The sequence below is a fragment of the Equus caballus genome, chromosome 15, assembly GCF_041296265.1.
Source record: "Equus caballus isolate H_3958 breed thoroughbred chromosome 15, TB-T2T, whole genome shotgun sequence".
Lineage (NCBI taxonomy): Eukaryota > Metazoa > Chordata > Mammalia > Perissodactyla > Equidae > Equus > Equus caballus.
In genome coordinates, this window is record NC_091698.1 from 87,447,842 (window position 1) to 87,467,193 (window position 19,352).

The 19,352-nt window shown below is 36.2% G+C and overlaps 1 protein-coding gene across 6 annotated transcripts in view; it reads right to left on the bottom strand.

Moving 5' to 3' along the window:
- Positions 1 to 284: 284 nt before the first annotated feature.
- The window catches only part of UBXN2A (UBX domain protein 2A), a 43,235-nt gene continuing 24,167 nt past the window's right edge, over positions 285 to 19,352 (bottom strand). For all 6 annotated transcript variants that reach the window (XM_023619439.2, XM_070235857.1, XM_023619438.2 and 3 more), the window contains exons 4-7: positions 16,942 to 17,048; positions 11,526 to 11,663; positions 10,284 to 10,442; positions 285 to 3,798 (exon numbers count right to left, since the gene is read on the bottom strand). In XM_023619439.2, coding sequence (XP_023475207.1) covers positions 3,606 to 3,798; positions 10,284 to 10,442; positions 11,526 to 11,663; positions 16,942 to 17,048 — 597 coding nt within the window. In that variant the 3' untranslated portion in view covers positions 285 to 3,605. The remainder of the gene's footprint in view (positions 3,799 to 10,283; positions 10,443 to 11,525; positions 11,664 to 16,941; positions 17,049 to 19,352) is intronic.

The following is a 19,352-nucleotide window of genomic DNA, read 5'->3' on the forward strand; positions in this document are numbered from 1 at the left end:
ACTCTATAGGCAAACCACTGTGCTGGCGGCCCACATACTAAAAAATAGAGGCAGACTGGCATGGATTTAGCTCAGGGCAAATCTTCTTTAGGAAAAAAAAATGACAAAGCCAAATATTAGCCTACTGAGTCAGTCACTTCCATTCAAAGATTTAGTGTGATGAGCAGTTTTTTAATTATACCTAGAAAGAGAAACCACCAAGGAGTAAACCCTACCACGGAGCCTTCATGGTAGTTCAACTCAGGACACAAAGGATGGTTTAAAAAATAAACACAACCATTGAGTTAGTATTAAAAAATCACATTTTTACATTTCTGAGTATTAAATGAAAGTAACATTGGTTAAAGTATCTGGCAAACAGAAGGCACCTAATAAATGTTTGATTCTCAAACTGAATGACTTTGCCAAATGAAAGTGACAAAAGCATCCATACATATGTAACTATTTTATAACAAACAAGTGTAAATTGTTTCACAGATCCTTTTAATGACTAGTATTTCATCCTTAAGATAACAGTTCTTTAACCCTTAGGAAAGGATTGCTTTTGAAATACTTATAAGGCACTGAAATAGATGCACACATACCATTATTGTCAACACAATAAAATGTAACAAAAAATATTCTGAATGAGAAGTATACAAAATAAATAAGATCATTTTATAACCCAGATAAGGCATAGTAATTTAACCAATAAATTAAAATCTGTAAAATTAGAAATGTACTTCTATATATCAGCCCTAACAATGATTTTCAAGAAACTGATAAATGAATTTTGAAATAACTTAGGTCAAATTGTACTCCACACCTAAGATGCTTATTTTCCAGTTTGCCTTCCCTTGCCAAATTCAGTTTATGTTTTCTAAAGTCAACATGTTTTGAGTATTCTACACATTGACAACTTTACAATTTTAAACTTTCAGGTAAAAAGCTTTATCCGGTGATTCTCCTTTTAGAAAACCTCTGAGATTATTCACATTAATGAAAGTTTTCACAGTTACAAAAATGAAGGTTATTGCTGATGACAGCTCTTTCTCTATAGGAACTTATCGGGGTGTATTCTATATGTACACACAAGAAAACCTCCAAAGTGTCTACCGGTTACTTACAAAATGGAAAATTCACAAAGGAGGCTTTTCCATAGGTACAAGAAAATTATTTCCAAGAGACCCCTTTATCGAAATATATGAAGTATCACATATTGAGTATAATTTTGCAAATGAAAAGTACAAAAGCCTTCATGGTAGGCCTATGTGAAAGATTTTCTTACAGATTCTTGAAAATATATTAACAATCATGTCATGCTATCTTGTATCTGAAAGAGAAGTTCACTGATTTTACCATCCTCTCATTTTTCTAAGAATGCCATTATTTTTGTTTCGCCAGAGAAGGCTCTGCCACAGCTATAAATGTTACTGACAATCAATATTTTCTATTATGTATCTGTTCATTTCTGAGAGTAAATGACAAAAGGAAAAGGCTCTCCTTTGTCCTCTCTTCCTAATAAAAAGATAGGCCTCTATGATGTAGAAGGCTGGGAGCTAGAAAATGAAGCATTGCCAGGTCATCTAGTTCCCTGTGTTATTTCCCTTTTGTTATTCCTGAGCATTTAATAAAAGCCTCATTTAAACGTTCCAGCCTCTTCTCAGCTGTGCTTAGAAAAGATTAAGCATAGGTTTATGCCATGCTTAGTTCAGAGTTACAACGGAACAGTCTAAGAACAAACAGTGAGGGCCGAGGACAAAACTGAAGGGTCTAGCAGCCCCATTTCAGAGGAATCTTTCACTGTCCAAGGGGAAGTAGGTTTCATTTTCTTAGGGCGGAAGCTTAGCACAGCATTTCCCAAAGACTGGTTCTTCTAGTACATAACTAAGAATCACTGGAAATTCAAAATGCAGAGATCTGCGAGCCATCCCAGATACAATGAATCAGGATGCGTCTGGGCGGCAGGCACAGACAGGCAGGCATTCTGAAAAGCTTTCTAAGTGATTCCTACACGAACGCTTGAGATCATTGTGAACCACCGCTTTGTAAGAATGGTTCTTTCAGGGGGTCCGCAAGGTCAAAACTATTTTCATCATCATACTAACACGTTGTTTGCTTTTTTCCCCATTTTCTCATAAATGCACAGTAACGTTTATCAGAGGCTACAAGATGTGTGATACCGCAACAGACTGAACGTAGAAGCAGATAGGAGGTTCCATCTGTCTTCTTTAAGTCAGACAGTAAGGATGCTTGCAAAAAAAGGAATACAATGCCACTTTTCTCACTAAATCTTTTTGTATGGAAAATACACATTTTTCATAAAAATGTTTATATTAACATGTGTTTATTATTTTAATGAATATTTTATAACTTTTTAATTTTTATTTTTAATATAACATATATAACCCACATAAACAAAAAGTTTTGAGACCAAAAGTTTGAGAAGTGCTCTTCCCAGCAGACATCCAGTGCCCGGCGAACGCCACTGCTGACGGGCACAGCCACTTAGTTCCTGGGCACACTCAATGTGTACTTCACTTCAAATTTGATTCAACAGATCATTTGTAAAAACCTTCTTAAACTTATTTTCAGGCAAGGGAATTTAATCGGACAGTGAAACAGTGAAGCCTAACCAGTTTTAGTTAAAAGTTTAAGATATGAAGCATGTTTCCCTTGGTCACATCAGAATGTGATAAATAATCTTTAATGTATACACAGGTTGCTCTGATGTATGGAAGAGAAAACCATACTTTACATGACACATTTTAAAAATATTAATTAGTAATGTGACAACACAGCATCAAATTCTAAGTGAGAGGTGGCAAGTGAATGAATGACTTACTCCAAATGTTAGCTTAGAACAAATACCTAATTTTTGAAAGAAAATAAAATAGGAGAGGAACTGGGCTTCCTGGAGAGAAAAGAATTTTTTAAAAATTGCACTTTTTGAAAATGTAGAAAGGTGAGTAGGCAGATTAGCACTGACATTATACTAAGCTACACAATTTTATTGTTAAGTGAAAATACATCATAGATACTACTGCCAAGTTGCTATTTGAGTATATCTTGCCGTTAGAGAAGACAGATTGAGAACACTCTGAGGTTTAGGCAAAGCTGTGGGGAAAGCAGTTCCTTCAGCTTTTTGATTGTATCTCAAGTATGAAATGATTATAATGATGCATTTAACCTTCCAGATATAATTTTTAAAGGTATTGCTATTTTAAAAATCTGAGACAGCTAATATTTAATTAAATCACTGCTGTTTGGAAACAATGTTCGAATGAATGATGCTGTGAAGATATTCGCTTGTTTATATCATATTAAGATTCTCAATGATACAGCTATTTAATATATCTTATGTTGAATAATTGGTATTTAAAAATAAGTATATTTTTCTTTCTGAGTAACCTTTTGGAGAAAGTGCATTGAGTATGGTTTCCAGTCATAGTTGACTTTCCTAACTTGTACTCATTTAAAAATCTTCTCATGAGGAGGGAGTTAGACAGCACTCAAACCAAAAGTCCACTGAATCTCACTCTTCCTTTCCCCCATTTTGGTTTGCATGTCCACTTAAAACCATCATTTCTCTGCAAACTTTCCACTTAGTGTATCAAAAATCAACGTTAGGAAAGTTCTCTAAAAGGTTCCGCGGTTTTTTGGAGTCTCTGAATGATCACAGCGTTCTGTAAGTCCGCTTCCTCCAGTGTGAGTGTTTCATCTAGCAATCTGAGGAAAGGAAGAGCCGTTGCCAGGGAAAAGGGAGGACTTCTTTGCGATCCTTGGTATTTTTCGATGAAGTCTTTGATGTGGCTTATCCTGTAAAACAGCACAAACTATTAATATAATTCTATGAAACCTGAATTGGCTAATTTAAGGTAATAACTTGTGAAGATATCTAGCTATGTTAATACACAGAACAGTCAAATTACGCTGACAGAACTGATCATTTGGGCTATGTTTTAAAGGTTGATCCTTGATGATAATAAGGAATTACTATTAATTATCTTAGGGGTGACCCGGGTATTATGGTTACATTTTTAAAGAGTACTTATCTTTGAGAGACATACTGAAATATATATATAAATGAAACTATATGAAGTCTGGGATTTGCTTAAAAATAGTTCAGTGGAAACTAAGTAATGGATCATATTACATCTTCTCTTTGATTTTGTATACATCTAAAATTTCTATAATAGAAAGTTTATGTATCTACATATTTAGCTCTGAATGGATCAGAATTGTCCACCCAGTAATCTCACACAGATGCAGGTTGTATGCCTTATACATCAGGTCATGCTGTGCCTCAAATCCAATTAGGAAAATTCTTAACTCAGTGCATATAGGATTTCAGTTAGTATAATGAAACTATAATGTAATATATCATTGCAATCTTGAAGGTAGCTCAAAGTTATGTTCACACAAGTCTGTGTGTGTATTTAGAGAAGAAGCACACATATGTGGTTCATCAAAACTAAGATGGCACTGGGGCCGGCCCTGTGGCCAAGCAGTTGAGTTTGCGCTCTCCGCTTCACCAGCCCAGGGTTTCACCAGTTCAGATCCTGGGTGCAGACCTAGCACTGCTCATCAAGCCATGCTGAGGTGGTGTCCCACATGCCACAACTAGAAGGACCCACAACTAAAATACATAACTATGTACTGGGGGGCTTTGGGGCAAAGAAGGAAAAATAAAAAATGAAATCTTTAAAAAGAAACAAACCTAAGATGCCATTGATTTTAAGACACATCATTTTACATATTACTAAAAGAAAAAAATGATTGTGACAAACTATTTTCTTAACACTTAGGATTTTTATTTTATATTTATTGAAAGAGCACTTTTAACTTAATTTCACATAAACATTTATCAAATCACTCATGTGCTTCCATAATCTAAGAGAATAAAATGGTTAAGCCGTTCCTAATACTTGAACATTACTTAGACTCAGATCCACTGAATCACTTTTGATTTGGTCATTAATGTACATGTTTTCCCACATAATACACACCCTCTGCTTCATCAGATGTGTTGGTGATATAGAATTTCTTTTAAAAAAAGTGCTCCACTACTGTCTCTGGGATTTTTTCATCCAGCTGACACTCGTTCTGCATGTTTTGATGCAGCCACAGCAAAGACAACTGTCATGATTGCCATATGGCCAACAATGGATTATAAGCTGCATCCCCATCTTAGAGATGCTAAAATGTGAAAAATATTGCAACTCAGAATGAATGAAATACAGTATATCACCCAAAGACACAATTCTTCCATTCAATCTATTCACTAAAAGTCACTAATTGCCACTCTATTAAACCTGTGCGGGTTACCAAAAAAGTCTAGGACATGGTCCAGTGTATTTATTTGGGTACCAAAAACTGGATAACTACAGGCTAACACTTATGGCAAAGAATATAAAAAGTAAGAAAACAGAAAGGAACTGCGCAGTCAAAACTGAAAATGTATACTGTCGTCTCTGTGATACCATTAAGAGAACAAAGAAATGTAAATCTAAAAAGCTTTAAGATGATGAAAAAATAATTAATACCAACACTGTTAAACTCAAAAGGAGGCAAGAAAGAGGAATACAGAATAAAAAGCCATGGGGTAAAGAGAAAACAAACATCAAGATGGTAGCCTTGGGGCCGGCCCAGTGGCACAGTGGTTGGGTTCCTACGTTCTGCTTCAGCGGCCTGGGGTTCAAGGGTTGGGATCTCGGGTGCCGACATGGCACTGCTTGGCAAGCCATGCTGTGGCAGGTGTCCCACATATAAAGTAGAGGAAGATGGGCACGGATGTTAGCTCAGGGCCAGTCTTCCTCAGCAAAAAGAGGGAGGATTGGCAGCAGATGCTGGCTTAGGGCTCATCTTCCTCAAAAAAAAAAAAAGATGGTAGCCTTAAACCCACCTAGTTGGGGATATCACATTATCATTGTAAAAAGTGAACTAAACATGCCAATTTAAAAACAAAGCCTGATTAATGTTCACTTAACAGATACTATTGGCCAGTCAAAGCTTTTTAAACTCTTCAATAATTCAGGGGAAAAAAATCTAGGTGGCTATTTGTTATTGAAATGTCAGAAGTATTTTTCTAGACAAGAAGTTGAGATTAAAATATTTTATTTCCCTAAAAAGAAACAAGCTTGGACCTGAAGGACAACTCCTCTCTTCCATTTTCCACATGTTTAGTTTGCCCTCCTTTCATCTGAAAGGAATTTGGGTCACGGAAGAACCTTCCAGGGCACTATTTTAAACATATGCTTCTTCCATTATTGTGATGATCAGCTCTATATTGTAGCTGCCTAGGGTGGTTTTGACATTTAGAAATAATATCAGAGAAAGGCGCTGAAGAGAGCCAGACACACAGAAAGCACTTGGTAGATGGTGGCTACAAACAAAGCCAAACACAACAGGGACCAAAACACTGTTAGCGTGGACACAAGAACCACACGCAAATAATTACTCACAAGAAACCTCTCTTAATACACAGACACAGATAAATCTATAGCTAAACCGAAATTAAAAGGAAAGGAGAGAGATACCGTGCAAATGCTCATCACAAGGAAACTAGAGTGAGCGCATCAGGCAAAGGAAATTTCAAAACAAAACCATCAGGGACTAAAAGGGACACTTCTTAGTGCTACAAAGGTCAATTAATCAGAAAAAACACAACAATTTTATCTGTGTACGAACCTTAGTAAAAGCTTGTTAAAAGCTTTAACACATATAAAGTAAATGCTGACAGAAACAAAGGAGAAATAGACAAATCTCAAAAACATAATATTGAGCAAAAAAAGAAAAGGTGTAGTAGAACACACAAAATATGATTCCATTCATACCAAGTTAAAAAAAAAAGCAAAAGTGCCCTTTCCTTTCCTTTCTGAACATTTCAGACAAAAATTCATTAGTAGGGCAGAACACAGGAGGCATCCAGGCCAGAAACAAGAGGGAGCTGTGGTGGCCTAGCACCAGGAATCGGAGTCCAAGCAGAGTGAGGAAGGCATCCGCCCAGGAAAGCTCCCATCTGCAGTGTCCCAGCCCGACCAGCATGAGAAGGGTGTTCAGGCAGAGGCAGTGAGGCGGGCTGATCAGAGCAGGAGCAGCGTTAGGAGGGCATCCACATAGAAAAGCTGTCCAGGGCAGAGGTTCAGAAGCAAAGCAGGCTGGGAAATATATCCAAGTTGAGGGCCGGGGCAAAGGTGGCACAGAGCAGGCTGTTGCAAGCAGAGTAAAAAGAGCATTCAGACGGAGGAGTGGACAACTGCACTGTGTCAGAACCAGAAAGAGAGAAGGGAGTGTTCAACTGTGGGTGGGGAGGAGAGGCAGCACAGTGTGTCAGAGCCCCAGCAGGAAGAGAAGGGATCTACATGGCACTCAACAAGGAGTTAAAGCCCAAGGAGGGTGAAGAAGGCTTCCATGTGGGGGAGGGGGAAGCAGTGGAAAAAGGAAACTGGTAACATACAGGAGAACTGATCAATAAATAAATATGTTGGGGCCAGCTCGGTGGCCCAGCGGTTGAGTTTGCATGTTCCGCTTCTCAGTGGCCTGGGGTTTGCCGGTTCGGACCCCAGGTGCGGACATGGCACCACTTGGCAGACCATACTGTGGTAGGTGTCCCACATATAAAGTAGAGGAAGATGGGCATGGATGTTAGCTCAGGGCCAGTCTTCCTCAGCAAAAAGAGGAGGATTGGCAGCAGTTAGCTCAAGACTAATCTTTCTCAAAATAAATAAATAAATAAATGTGTTAAGAATAATTGGAGCCAGGCTTCTCACTGTGGGAGAAGTTATTTACAAATATAGAAATGGGAAAACTAGAATAAATCCTGTGGTGGTGGATTGAAATTGGAGGTAGCAATGTGAACTCATGGTTTTCAATATGCAAAGATATAGAAATACAGATGTAAATGTATTTCTATATGTGTACATACACGCATGTATGTATGCATACGTGTGTGTGCATAGACATCTGTAGCTCTGTCCTCTTCAAAGGGCCTGGGAGGGGTGGCATCCAAAAAAGCAGTAAGTATATCTAGTACCCAGATCCTGGCTTCTCAATACCATTGCCACTAAAACAACCAGAACTTCTTAAAAAAGTATAAAACAAACCTGAAAAAAAATTTTACGGCAGAAAACAAGGAAATGCTCAAAGAATGATGGGAACATGTCAAAAGTCTAAAGGAGGACCCACTAAGTGTATCTGGGACAATTTGAGCATTAAAATAAATAATGTTGGTAAGAGATTATAACCTATTATATTAAGTAAAACAGGAAACCCTGAGTGGATACAGATATAAATAAATAGATGAATAAATTTGATGTCTTAGGAAGCACAGGATAATTATGCAATTTCAAGCTTCTTCCCTACAAAATACACATTAATTACAAAGAGAAAAAGAATAACCTCACAGTGAAGGAGCTTGGCAGATACCACTTAAATCTAGTGAGCAAATTTAACATCGTCATAATGGGACAAAATATAAATGACACCACCTGATAGACTGCAATGAGAGGCAAAAGCATCACTTCTGTGCTATTCCTGCCAAAATTAGCGACCTAAATATAATCATGAAAAACTATTTTTTTGAAAGATTTTATTTTTCCTTTTTCTCCCCAAAGCCCCCCAGTACATAGTTGTATACTTTTAGTTGTGGGGGCCTTTTAGTTGTGGCATGTGGGACGCCACCTCAGCATGACCTGATGAGCGGTGCCATGTCCGCGCCCAGGATCCAGACCAGTGAAACCCTCAGCTGCCACAGCAAAGAAAGAGAACTTAACCACTCAGCCATGGGGGCGGCCCCATGAAAAACTACCAAATTAAAAAAATTGGCCCGTAACTTTAAAAGGTTATGAAAATCAAGGCAAGACTGAGGGACTCTTATCTGAAACTGAGACACAACAATGTCTGAATGCAATGTCTGATTTTGAAAAGCATTTGGGTATGAGGGATGATATTAGATTAAACGGCAAATCTTGAATAGGGTCTGAATACTAGTTGGTAGAAGTGTATCAATGTTAAATTGCCATCTAAAGATGGCTGAAGTGTGGTTATGTGAGATAATGTCCCTGTTGGTAGGACATATACACTGAGGTATTCTGAGTCATGGGTCATCAGATTGCCAACTTACTCTTGAATGGTTAGGAAAAAAGTTCTTTATACCCTTCTGTACGTCTACAATTATTTGAAAATTTTAATTATTTGAAAATGAGGAAACAATTCAGTATTTTTAAGGGATGTATATGTACTTGGTAAAACTATGAATAGAAGCAAAAAATGATGAACATGAAATTAGAATAGTTTATCTTGTACACAAATGGAAAGTGATATGATCAGGGAAAGGCACATAAGGTATACTGGCATATGTTTTGAGCTAGATGGTGCATATGTACTTATTTTATTATTATTTTAATTTATTATTAATTTATTATATAATATATAATATATTTATTATTAATTTAATAATAATTATTTTATACAGTATACATCTTTGATTATATGTATACTGTATCCCCCCAAAATTTTTAAATGCTTTTAAATAAAGGTGGAAACCTATATACAGTATGTTTCTACTTTTAATTAAAATTTTTTTTTTTAAGATTGGCATCTGAGCTAACATCTGTTGCCAATCTTCTTTTTTTGTTGTTGTTCTTTCCTCTTCTTCTCCCCAAAGCCCCTCAGTACACAGTTGTGTATTCTAGCTGTAGGTCCTTCTGGCTGTGCTATGTGGGACGCCGCCTCAGTGTGGCATGATGAGTAGTGCCACGACTGCACCCAGGATCTAAACCAGTGAAACCCTGGGCTGTTGAAGCAGAGTGCACGAACTTAACCACTCGGCCAAGGGGCTGGCCCCTCTACTTTTAATTAAAATTTTAAAAAATTTTAAGAAGAGATAAAAGACTGGAAAAATCCAAACTGATAATAGTGATTATCTCTGGGTGATGGAATTTAAATTGACTTCAATTTCTTTCAAAACTTTTCTGTATTTTCATTCTTTTTCTACAATTAACATAAAAATATGCACATAATGCTAATGATAGATTTTAAAACATATTAAAAATAATTCTTTTAAAAGTTACATATCTCAACAGAAAAAGTAATCAAATGATAAGAATGATAATTCATAAAATAAGACTGAAAGTGCTCCATTAATGTTCAAGAATTTCCACAGTCATGATATATCATGTTCAGAAAACTATTTATTAAGATCCTTAGTTCTTAAAAACAACCGTTGAGTCAACTAAAAAGAAGAAACAAATTTAAACTTAGGGAAAAAAATCAGACAAATAATGAAATGGAAGAAGACTCACCTATGAGAAATATTAAATTTCTGGACAATTCTTTTCCCATTGGCTAACCAGATCTGTATATTAGTGATGGGTTCCAGGTGGTTTAGTGGGACAGTAGACAAACTGTTTTTATTTTCAACTTCAAAACTCTTTGCTTTAGATACAATTTTTGGTGTGGCACTAAGAAAATCCAGACAACAAAGTCAGATGCATGTTTTTTCATTAAACAGAACTTAATCATTAAACAACTACTATAAAAATTTTACATTAAGTACAGCTTTTAGAAAGTTTTTAGTAAGTCAAAGCTTTATTTCCTCAATAACAACATAAAGATATTAATATTAGTTATACCCATGATATATGGTGATTGCAGGAATCTAAAGAAATTATGCATATCCTAGTTTTGTAAGCTTGTAGAGTGCTACAGAAGTATGTGGTGAGTAGTAGATTTGAATAGTGCCTTACAGAATATACAACTTTATAGGGTTGCTAGATAATGGACTTTACGTCTATCTACTCCCCAGGTTAAAATTTCTAAGAGAAATTATCAATTCTCTATAGAGATTAGCCCTTGTGTTACAAAGGAGAAAAAAACGGAAACAAAGTATTTTCTGATCATTCTGAAAGTCACTTCTAGATATTTTTATATGCGTGGGTGAATATGTATATACCTTACCAACATGGATAATTAATACATAAGAATTCATTAAAAAAGTAATCTCATATCTAACCTCTTTGCATATTCTGTGATAAGGCATAGATAGGACGAAGATCACAAATGTGAAAATAACTGAAGGCTTTAATTCTGATACTAACTCTATGAGGCATTTTTCCATTTTTATTACCTGAAAATTCAGATACTTATCATAGAACACAATGTTGAAGGCACTGGTAACTATAAAATGGAAAAGCTAGCACAGGTACTCTGTAACACTAACGGCAAAGCTCAAGAGTTGGGTACAAGGGAGAAAAAAATGATTTATCCATCCAATTTTGCCTAATGTCCTCAATAAGCCAGGCCCTTTTGATTTGATAAAATCAAAAAAGTCTCCGTGACTTTTTAGTATAGTGACAGCATATGTTAATTTACATTAAGGTAAACATGACTTAGGAGTCCTTATAAAAGTCAATATGAAAAACCTCACTTCCAATGGGAGAAAGAATAAGCTCTCTGTACATGGTCTACATGGTAAAATAATGACAGGCTGAATATTATTAGTCAAGCCTCTGCTTATGGAAAGGACAGATCACGAGACCACTCACCTTCCCAGTCTGTGGCCCTGGCCTGAGAAGGGCTGGAACACAGGCTTCGTTGACATACATACTTCGTTTTTTTTATCTTCAACTTTAACATCCACTTCCTCTTTATCAAAAATTCCCTGTAATTCCAAAGGCAATTCCCTTGGAAGGTAAAGAAAGAAAGGGATAAAGCTCCCAATATGTTTTTTCTTTCTCGGAAAAACATCTTCTGTATGCAAAAAGAACTGAATAACATATAGAAGTAAGAGGCATATAATATTCTTTACAATAAAAATAAATGTATTTAAAATGATACAGTTAAATAATAAGAATACCAAAAATCAAGAACAATAGAGTAATTTTTAAGACTACAAATTCATGAGCGGCTTAAGTAATTCAAAAGTCCCTAGAATAGTACTAAAAGTCACGAAATATTTGATGACTATATCTTGCTAAATTTAAACAATTTGATCATTTCTATAGGTGTCTGAATAGGACTAATAATGTGATAGAAAACTCAAGCTCTCATTTCAATTTTTTAAATGAAAATAGAAATTGACCCTGGAAACAACAAACAAAATAAAGTACAAAACATGTTAGAACTTTGAAAAATATTTTCACATTTCATCCTCCTAACAGTGATTCAAGTAATATAATTAGGACTTGGACTCGGTCTGGGGCTCTGTCTAGTGTACCACAGATGCCTCTCTTCTGAACAAGATAAACTTCAGACAAGCAGGGACCACAGCTGTTTTACTCGCAAACATACTTCAATCCCAAGAACAGGGACTGGCGCCCAGCATGACTTGGACAGATATCTGTTGGATCTTATGACCTTTTAAAGGGAGGGTCTTTTCTAACGAGCACTTGAAAGTTTACAATATTATGGAATATACTTGACATACAAGCAACGAACTTCCATGGGGAAATTTTTAACAAATTTCAACAAACTGCTATAAAATAACTGATTTTTCCAATATCTGAAATAATACAAATTCATATTGCATATACTTATGATTTGTGTACTTTTCTGTATATGTCATACTTCAAAAGTTTTTATTGAAGAATAAGAAATACATGCTTGTTCTTAAAAAATAAGTCGTAAAAAAATATAAACACAAGTCAACTTAGATAGTGATAGTCCAGGGCCGGCCCCATGACCGAGTGGTTAAGTTCACGTGCTCCGCTTTGGTGGCCCAGGGTTTCACCGGCTCCAATCCCAGGGGCAGACATGGCACCGTTCATCAGGCCACACTGAGGCGGCATCCCACATGGCACAACTAGAAGGACCCACAACTAAAAATACACAAGTATGTACTGGGGGGACTTTGGGGAGAAAAAGGAAAAATAAAATCTCTTTAAAAAAAAAAAAACCAGAAAAACCCAAAGTGATAGTCCTTATAATCTCATTCTCACTTTAATAGAAAACGTTGGTGTAGCGTCTCCTAGATTTTCTCTATACATACAGTAAAATTCCATATAATTATTTTATTTTTTCCACAGATGGTATTAATCCATATACACTATTCTATATTCTGCAAACTGCCTTCTTTTTAATTCTTTTTAAGCAATATAGATAGAAATCTTCTCATTTTAGTATATGGATATGTCATTCATTTTTATCAAATAAACACTATTATTCTGTTATAAAGTATATCAAACGGTACAAACATAAAATATTCTTTCCATTTTTTTCTCACTGCTTTGTAAGAACTGTGTATATATTTCATTTCCATGATATATGTATAACAAGTCTTCCCAGTTTGGCATTCGTCTTTTGACTGTACATAGTGTTCTTTGGCATATATAAGATTTTAATATTTACACAATCGAATTTCTCCATCTTTCTTATGCTGCTTCTGGGATTCATGCCAACTGTAGCTATTATGTAACAACATGGATGAATATCCCAAAGTAAGCTGAGCAGACACAACAAACAAACACATTCCATTTACATAACGTTCACAAAACAGATAAAACGAAATTACAGTGTTTAGAGTCACATGCTAACATGGGTACAACTATAAAGAAAAGCAAAGAAAAAATTACTATTAAAGTCAGGATAGCATTACTCCTGTGATAGTCCTACCAAAAATGTGTAATCTTAATCTTATGAGGACAAAATCAGATAAATCTGAACTGACAGTCATTATATATAATTCAGGCCCATAATCTTCAAGTGCCAAGGTCATAAAAAATAAAAAAATCACAGAAAACTGAGGAGCCATTTCATTCTCAAGGGGACTAAAGAGACATAACATCTAAATGCAATGTGTGATCCCGAATTGGATGCTTTCGCTATAAATAACAATATTAAGACCAGTGGTGAAACTTGGAGTCTGAGGATTAAATGGCAGTAATATATCAACAGACAGCTGCATTGTGGCTATACAGGAAAATGTCCTTGCTTACAGGAAATACACACTAAAATATTCAGGATGAGGCGGCACCACTTTAGCAACTTACTCTCAAATGGCTTTAGGAAAAAAGTTCTTTGTACTACACTTCCAAGTTTTTTAAAGTTTGAAAAAAATTCGAAATTAATTATACATTAAAAAGCAATTTGAAATCTGTATATACATTATATATACAAACATATATATGTGTATCTATCTACTGAAAATTGGTTAGATATAGAATATTATTGACCCTTCTGAAATAAAGACTGACCAAAATAAGTGCTTTGCACCATAAATTGATGTCACATGTAGAAATGTGCGCTAAGGAGAGATGCCATGGGATAGAAAGTTAATGTTATGTATGTTTTTTGGAAAGCAGAAGCATGGATATGAGCATCAATAGCTGAAAGAATGTTCATGCTTTTTATTCATTTTCTTTCCAGCAATCTATCCTGAAAGAGTAATCAGAGATATTGGTCAAAATTTAAATACGATTATTAAAAAAACAGGAAAAACATCTTCAAGGCCTTGGATTAGCTGCTGGTTTCTTAGACATGACACCAGAAGCAAAAGTGACAAAAGAAAAAAATAGATAAATCAGACCTCATCAAAATTAAAAACTTTTGTGCTTCAAAGGACATCAAGAAAACGAAAAGACAACACAAAGAATGGGAGAAAATATTTTAAAATCATATATCTGATAAGGGACTTGTATACACAATATATAAAGAACTCTTACAACTCAACAAAAAGGCAAATAAATCAATTTAAAAAATAGGCAAAGAAGGCTGGCCCTATGGTCTAGTGGTTAAGTTTGGTGCACCCCACTTTGGCAGCCCAGATTTGGTTCCTAGGTGTAGACCTACCCCACTTGTTGGTGGCCATGCTATGGCGGTGACCCACATACAAAATAGAGGAAGACTGGCCCAAATGTTAACTCAGGGCAAACCTTCCTCAAGCAAAATGAGGAAGGTTGGCAACAGGTGTTAGCTCAGGGCTATTCATCCTCAGCAAAAAAAAAAGAAAAAAGAAAAAATAGGCAAAGAAAAAAGAATGGAAGAAGGATTTGAATAGACATTTCTTCAAAGATATACACGTGGCCAATAAGTACACGAAAACACGCGCAACATCTCTAGTCATCAGGGAAATGCAAACCAAAACCACAATGAGATACCACTTCACATCCACTGGGATAGCTATAATTTTAAAAAACAGACACTAACAAGTCTTGGCCAGGATGTGGAAAAATTGGAACTCTCATACACTGCTGATGAGAATGTAAAATGGTGCAGCCAACTTTGGGATACAGTTTGGCAGTTATTTGTAAAATTAAACATAGAGTTAACAACAATTCCACTCCCAGACCTGAGAGAACTGAAAACCTGTCCACGGAAAAACTTGTACACAAATCTTCAAAGCAGCATTATTCATAACAGCCAAAATGTGGAAATGACCCAAATGTCTATCCACTGATAAACGGATAAATTACACGTGGTATACCCATACAATGCAACACTCTTGGGCAATAAAAAGGAATGAAGGAGAAAGCTACAACACGGATGAACTTTGAAAACATTATGCTGAGTCAAGTCAGACATAAAAAGGATTCTATTTATACGCAATATCCAAAATAGGCAAATCCAGAGAGACAAAGTAGATTATGAGTTTTGTAGGGCTGTGGGGAAAGGAAAATGGAGAGTGACTGTTAGTAGGAGGTTTCTTTTTGGGGTGATAAAAATGTTCTGGAATTAATAGCCCTGATGGCTGTACAACTCTGTGAATACACTAAAAAATACTGAAATGTACACTTCAAAGGGATGATTTTTGTGATAGGTTAATTATATCTAAATATAACAATTATTTTAAAAACTATTTAAATATGAGGATAGTCAAGATAACTTTAATACTGCTAAATTAAGGAATAGCCTAAATTGCCAACAACTAAAAGTACATATAAAAATTATGAGTCATCATTGTGATAAAATAATATGCAGACATATTCAAACATTTCAAGGTAAATTCAAAACTCTTTTTTTAAAAAATACGTATGTATATTATATGTGAATCTATGCACAGAAAATGCCAGAATGAATTTCAACAAAAATGTTAACAGCAGTTACTTTTTTTTTTAAAGATTTTTCACTTTTCCTTTTTCTCCCCAAAGCCCCCGGGTACATAGTTGTGTATTTTTAGTTCTGAGTCCTTCTAGTTGTGGCATGTAGGACGCCGCCTCAGTTTGGCCTGATGAGCGGTGCCATGTCTGTGCCCAGAATCCAAACCAGTGAAACCCTGGGCTGACCGAAGCAGAGCAAATGAACCTAACCACTTGGCCACGGGGCTGGCCCCAGCAGTTACTTCTGAGTAATGAAATTACAGGTGATTTTCAAATTCTTAATACTTTAAAAAATTTGTAGACCAAACATATATAACACTTACAATCATAAATATATAATAAACATTATAGGGCAATGAAAATCACAATTCAAAGGCAATAAAGATACCTGAACATTTAAACATAAATATTAAATAATAACTAGGATGTGGTATTAAGTAATACTTGGCAAAGTGAATTAGTTTAAGTCAGATTTTGGTTATCAGAATTCAAATTCCTCAACTTCCTTCTAAATTACAGCTGTGGCTTTCTTAAGAAAACCCATCTTATGAAAATCTGAATTTATAAAAGAAAAAGCATCTGTCAATGTATAGGGATGTGTGAACAACATTAAACAGGAATTTTCTAAATGAAATGTGTCTAAAATATCCTTCTTCTTCTTCTTTTTTGAGGAAGATTAGCCCTGAGCTAACTGCTGCTAATCCTTTTTTCGCTGAGGAAGACTGGTCCCGAGGCTAACATCCATGCCCATCTTCCTCTACTTTATATGTGGGACACCTACCACAGCATGGCTTGCCAAGCGGTGCCATATCTGCACCTGGGATCCGAACCAGCGAACCCTGGGCCACCGAAGTGGAATGTGCACACTTAACTGCTGCGCCAGCGGGTCAGCCTCTAAAATATCCTTCTATTTACAAAAATTGCTTACCCTTTTTTGATGGAGTTCAGAAACTGCTGACTTGCACCATCAGAATAACTTCTGAAATCATCGTTGACTGTGAATCCATTTTTCCATAATTTTATACTTACATCTACCTGCAAAGCAGTAAGAAACAAAATGTATCATATATACCAGTGTTACACAGCTATCATGAATATTTCATCCCTTAACATCTTGTTGATCAGTTCATAAGAACAATATTTATTCACTCATTCAATCAAAGAAGCAAAGTCAGTCACTGTGAAAACCTAGAGAGTTCAGGAATACAGTAGAATGTAGGGATGCTTCTGGCTGATTACAGGAAGACTTTAAAAAGCTGTTCAAGAAGATATCAAACCATTAGAGCCCCTCCCTTGTCTCCAGCATTTATTCACTCATTTATTCATTCAGTTTCTTGAACACCTAAGATATAACAGATACTTCATTAAGATGTTAGAGGAAATAATCATAATAAAGATAGCATATACTATCTGTCACTGTCACTGTGTACCAGACACTGTTTAAAGCACTTTTCCTACATAAACTTATTTAGTCCTTTCAAAATCTACACAAGGTTGGTATTACCCCTTTTACAGACAGGGAAACAGAAACACAGATTAGGGGCCGGCCCCGTGGCCGAGTGATTAAGTTCGTGTGCTCCACTTGGGCGGCCAGGGTTTGGATCCTGGGCACGGACATGGCACCATTCATCAGGCCATACTGAGGCGGCATCCCACATGCCACAACTAGAAGGACCCACAACTAAAAATACACAACTATGTACTGGGGGGCTTTGGGGAGAAAAAGGAAAAAACAAAAAGAAACACAGATCAGTTAAACTGCCCAAGGTCACATGGTCAGTAAGAGGTGGAGCTGGGACCTGAATCTATACTCTTAACCACTAAACTACATTGCCTGTTTTATACCCATAACCAAACTGCCAAGTCTCTGCTCTTAGAGTACTCAGGTAAAAGAATGAGAATAAAACAAATAGGAAAAAAGCACGGAGGAAAAAAGAAAAATCCAAAAACAATCGTCAATACATTCATGTAAGAGAAGATGATGTCTGAAAGGGAGTAGGCAGGGAATATTCAGGGAACAAAAGAGCTCTTAGAAACTGAAAATGGAAACTGAATAAAAAGATTGAATATATGGTTGAAGAAATAGGCCAATTAAAACAAAACGAAACAACAAAGAGGTGGAAAATGGGAGAAATACTAAAAAATCAAAAGGCTCTGTCTAAGAGGTCTAATGTCTAAGTAAAGCACTCTGGAGAGAACTGGCAACAAAAGCAAAACATCAAAGATGCAACATAAGAAAATGTCCTGGAATGGCAAAACACGAGTTTCTGGACTGAATGAATGAAAAAGGGACTGCCATCAAGGCCCATCAGAACACAGGGTTAAAGAGAAGATTCTAACAGCTGGCAGGGAGCAAAACATGCCATGTACAAAGGCTCAGATACCAGAACAGCATTCTATCCAGTGTGACGGGAGAACAAAGGCAAACGCAGGCTTGCAGGGTTTTAAGCCGTCCATTTCCCATGCACTCTTTCCACACACACTTTTTTCATAAAGCTACCTCAGGACTGGCTTCATAAAACTGGAAACATAAAGGGCAGGAGTTGGGAGAGGCACTGAGCTGAGTAACTGGGACGGAGGGGAGGGGTAAACGGAATGCTCAGGACCACAGACTGCAGGGCAGAGCAGCACAGCCCCCCTGGAGACAGGAGGGCGTCATCACAGCTGTCCCTCAGGAAAAATTAAACTCCTAAGATTATCTAATGTGTTTAAACATACTGCAAAAAGATAGAGATAGAGCCTTCTACCAGAGAGTTTGGGGATGAATTAAGGATAAGCACACAGAAAATACAGCCAAAATGGGAGGAAAAAGTTATTAACTCTAATGAAAATTTAAAAAGCAGTCGGGAAAAGAAATATGATACACAACATGACTCAGTTATGTTGTATAGTATTTACCAAGTCATAAAGATATAAACAATTATAAGTATTTAAATTCCAAATTATAACTATCTTAGAAGAATAAGAGGAGACGGTTTGGGGAGGAGAGGAAAGTAGAGTAAGAGAGCCAAACCCTCATTTTCTATAATAAAAAGTCAACACATAATTTGAAAAACCGGAAGATCAAGAACTATCATTATTAGCATATTATTAGAATCAGACTTCATAGCAGAAGAAATAGCTAAGAATTATGTTACCTCTGGGAAGCAGATATCATGGCCAAAGAGGAACTGGGCTGCTATTTTTCAACATAAATCTTTCAGAACCATTAGACTTTAAATTTTCAGAACTTAAACTCTGATGAAATTTTAAAATTTAAAAGGTAAATTAGAGGGAAGTGATTTTTCAAAAATCCCTTTAACGGGCCAGTCCAGTGGCACAGCGTTTAAGTTTGCGTTC